General features: G+C 47.5%; 1 protein-coding gene across 1 annotated transcript; it reads right to left on the bottom strand.

Annotated features, from left to right (window-relative positions):
* Window positions 1-385: 385 nt before the first annotated feature.
* LOC141631347 (uncharacterized) lies at window positions 386-1,964 on the bottom strand. Its single transcript, XM_074444031.1, has 2 exons — window positions 1,462-1,964; window positions 386-1,325 (listed from the first exon to the last, which is right to left on the bottom strand). The coding sequence occupies exons 1-2, from the start codon at window positions 1,962-1,964 to the stop codon at window positions 386-388; spliced, it is 1,443 nt and encodes a 480-aa protein (XP_074300132.1).
* Between the last annotated feature and the right edge of the window lie 1,331 nt (window positions 1,965-3,295).

Genomic DNA, 3,295 nt, shown 5'->3' with positions numbered 1-3,295 from the left:
ATCTGCTCACGGATGTTACCTGCACAATCAGCTTCCACCAGCACTGTTCTTGCTGGAAACTGTGGGTCCGGGTTTACTTCGTCGAGTTCCTTCTGGGGAGGTGCGATATACTCCCTTTGGACGCACAGTTTATGTAATTGCTATACTGGACCAGCTGCAGTGGGTTTCAGAGCGTTCTTATAGCAATCCCGAGCTATATTTTGATCTCCCCGTATCTCATGTACCCCCCAGGGTGTAGGGAACTTCAGGCTTTGATGGTACGTTGATGGTACCGCTTTCATTTTGTGGATCCAAGGCCTGCCAAGTATCACGTTATAAGTTGACGGACCATCAATGACCAAGTACCGTACCTGTTTGTTCATACCACCTGCAAAGGTAGGTATCACTATTTCTCCAAGGGATTGTTTAGTTTCTCCGCTACCAGGTCTTTCTCGCTGAACCCTATGTTCTTCAAGGTTTCCATCATTATTAGATTCACAGAGCTTCCTGTATCTACCAATATCTTTTTAACAAGCCGATTCCCTATAGAAAGGCTAATGATCAAAGCGTCATGGTGATGTTCTGCCTCATCAGGTACATCTGCCACGTCGAATGAGATTGCTAGAAGATCCTGTCTGCTGACCCTGAGGGAGAACTCTGGTTTATCTTCTTTAGTCTCGGTTGCATGGCGCTTTGCTACTGAATAAGTGAGACCACATATCTCCGACCCCCCTGTGATGACGCTCACGACCTTTGAGTAAGGTGGAGGTGGGGATTGTTGGGCCTGGTCAGCAGTATTGACCTTTCCAGATTTCGCCCCCTTGGGGAGCAGGTGATCCAAGCATCCGACACTATAGAGGTGCTTCACTTCCTTTCGTAGTACTATAAAATCTTCTGTATTGTGGCCAATATCGTTGTGGTATTCACACCTTTTGCTGGCATCTCTTCTGTTCTTCTCCCTGGAGGTAGGCTTCTTGGGCCACCAGGCCCTCTGTCCTAGCTCCTTGATTGCCTTCATTACCCCAGTAAGTCCAGTGGTGAACTCATACTCACTAAGCTTAGGTGGAGCCTCAGTGCTCTCTGTTTCTCTTGAAACTTTGTTCATTGTGTTCTTACAGTAGGGTTTGGCTTTTTCATTCTTTTTCTCTATTGTGATTTTTCTCCTGGACGACTCTGTTCCATACAGGTCCCTTATATCCTCATCCTCCTCTAGGCGATAAGTAGCCTTTGCCATTTGCTTGACTTCCTCAAAGGTGGCGCATGGATGCTTGGTGAGATCCTTGTACAAATCAGAGTCATGATGCAGTCCCCTTCTGAAGACGTTGACTGCCGTTGTAGAGTCGCACCTAGGGATAGATATTTTTTCTACATTGAATATGGCGAGATAATCCTGGTGGACTCCTCGAACCTCTGGACGATTGGGTATAGATCACTGGATAATTTTTCTAGCTTGCGAACTGCTGATTGAAAACGTTCACTAACCCTGCAAAGCTGGAAATAGATTTGTTAGGAAGGTTAGCGAACCACTGGAGTGTGGCTCTTGACAAGGTGGAACCGAATCCTTTGCACATACATGCCTCCTTCTCAGGCCCTATTGCTGCAACCACCATCATTTTCTGTTTGTACTGGTTGATGTGCTCCAGCGGATCCTCTGTTCCATCATACAACGTCATTGTTGGTGTGGTGAACCCCTTAGGCATGCTGATAAGGGCAATGCTGTCCACGAAGGGGGAATCCGCGTAGCACTCCGGGGTTGCAACCTCCATGGGACGTAGTAACCCTGGAACCTTTCTGAGTAGGGACCTGATATCCTGCAACTGTTGTTCTACATGTCTTCCAACCCTCATACCCTGGTTGTAGGGTACTGAGTAGATCCCATATGGACTTGGTGTTCCTCCTGGCATGTAAGGAGGTACCATGTAGCTTCTAGGTAATGGTGTTGAGTTCACAATAGGCCTAAACTGATTGCCTGGGGTATACGGCATATAGGAGCATATCCCGGGGTATGCATTTCTTACTGACTGTTCCCCTGGATTGCTCCGTGGTACCACGGGCGTACTGCTGGTTGTTGATATGGGATCTGGTGTAAATGCTCATAATCCCGGGGTATGCATTTCTTACTGACTGTTCCCCTGGATTGCTCCGTGGTACCACGGGCGTACTGCTGGTTGTTGATATGGGATCTGGTGTAAATGCTCATAATCGCACAAGATTGAGTAACATGGGGTACGTTTGTGGCATCCTTTGTGGTGGTGGAACCCCTGGTGGTTGGATCGTACCTTGGGTAGCCACCATTCCTGTTGGATATGCTTGCTCGGGTGGCGTGGTTACCCATGGTGGTAGCGTATCCATATCGAGCTTGGTTACTAGATTCTGCGGCAGTAGCCTCCCTGAGTACTCCCTGGCATTCCCCTGGCCGAGTGTCGACCTTGCCATCTGCTGGGTCGTTCCCAGGGGTGACACTGCATCTATCTTCTCCTGCAAGGACTGGTTGTCCCTTTGTAACCCTGTCACCTCCTGTTGCAAGGATGTCATCCCTTGGAGCAACTGCTGTACCGGATCCGGTTGTGATGCTCCTGGGAAACAGCCTCCTATCAGGTGTCCTGGTGATCCTGGGCGTTGCGGACTCCCATTCTTATTGGGCTTTGGCACATGATTAATAACTGGTGAATTGCCAGCCTTCCCTGCTTCCTGATATGTGATTTTGGGGGAGTAAGGAGGCTTTGCTGATACTTGGGACTGAGCCTGGCCTGCAGTCACTCTGGTGGTAGGGACTGTCGTTGTTGGGATACCGGAGGTTACTGGCGTCGCCCCTACTACTGGAGTTTGCACTGATGTACTCATCGGATCTGATACGTTCTGATTGTATCCTGACATGACCAACTATAGAGATGTTAGGATACTTCGAAAAGAGGTATTTTAACCAAGATTTAACCACAATGCCCCACGGTGGACGCTAAACTATTTTGGTAAGATTTTACCGACTAGAGATTTGTGAGTCAATGCGGCTATTCCAATTAAAATATGATATTAAGGACTTAAGTAGATCGGTAATAAGAACATAGCGAGAACGAAAGTAAACAACTAGTACGAAAGAAAGACAAACGAAAAAGAAAGAGAGACAAGTGACAAGTTACACAAGCAAAATGGTGACGCGGAAAACCCAAAATGTGGGAAAACCGCGGGGGGAAATGGTATCCCACCAATGATCCAATAGTAGTAATAATATACGAGGGTGAACTTAGATGGAACGATCAGGAGGTACAGCAGTGATCTCCAAACGACTAGGTACAGTTGAGATAAACAATGTATTAAT

Source organism: Silene latifolia, chromosome Y (assembly GCF_048544455.1).
Source record: "Silene latifolia isolate original U9 population chromosome Y, ASM4854445v1, whole genome shotgun sequence".
Taxonomy (NCBI): domain Eukaryota; kingdom Viridiplantae; phylum Streptophyta; class Magnoliopsida; order Caryophyllales; family Caryophyllaceae; genus Silene; species Silene latifolia.
The sequence above is the reverse complement of the archived record's forward strand: the minus strand, read 5'-3'. Positions and strand labels throughout refer to the sequence as shown.

Coding starts and splice junctions, on each gene's coding strand:
- LOC141631347 (XM_074444031.1), bottom strand. CDS start 1,964: ATGCCGTATACCCCAGGCAATCAGTTTAGGCCTATTGTGAACTCAACA. Junction 1,326..1,461: donor TCTATTTCCAGCTTTGCAGG/GTTAGTGAACGT, acceptor ATCTATCCCTAG/GTGCGACTCTACAACGGCAG.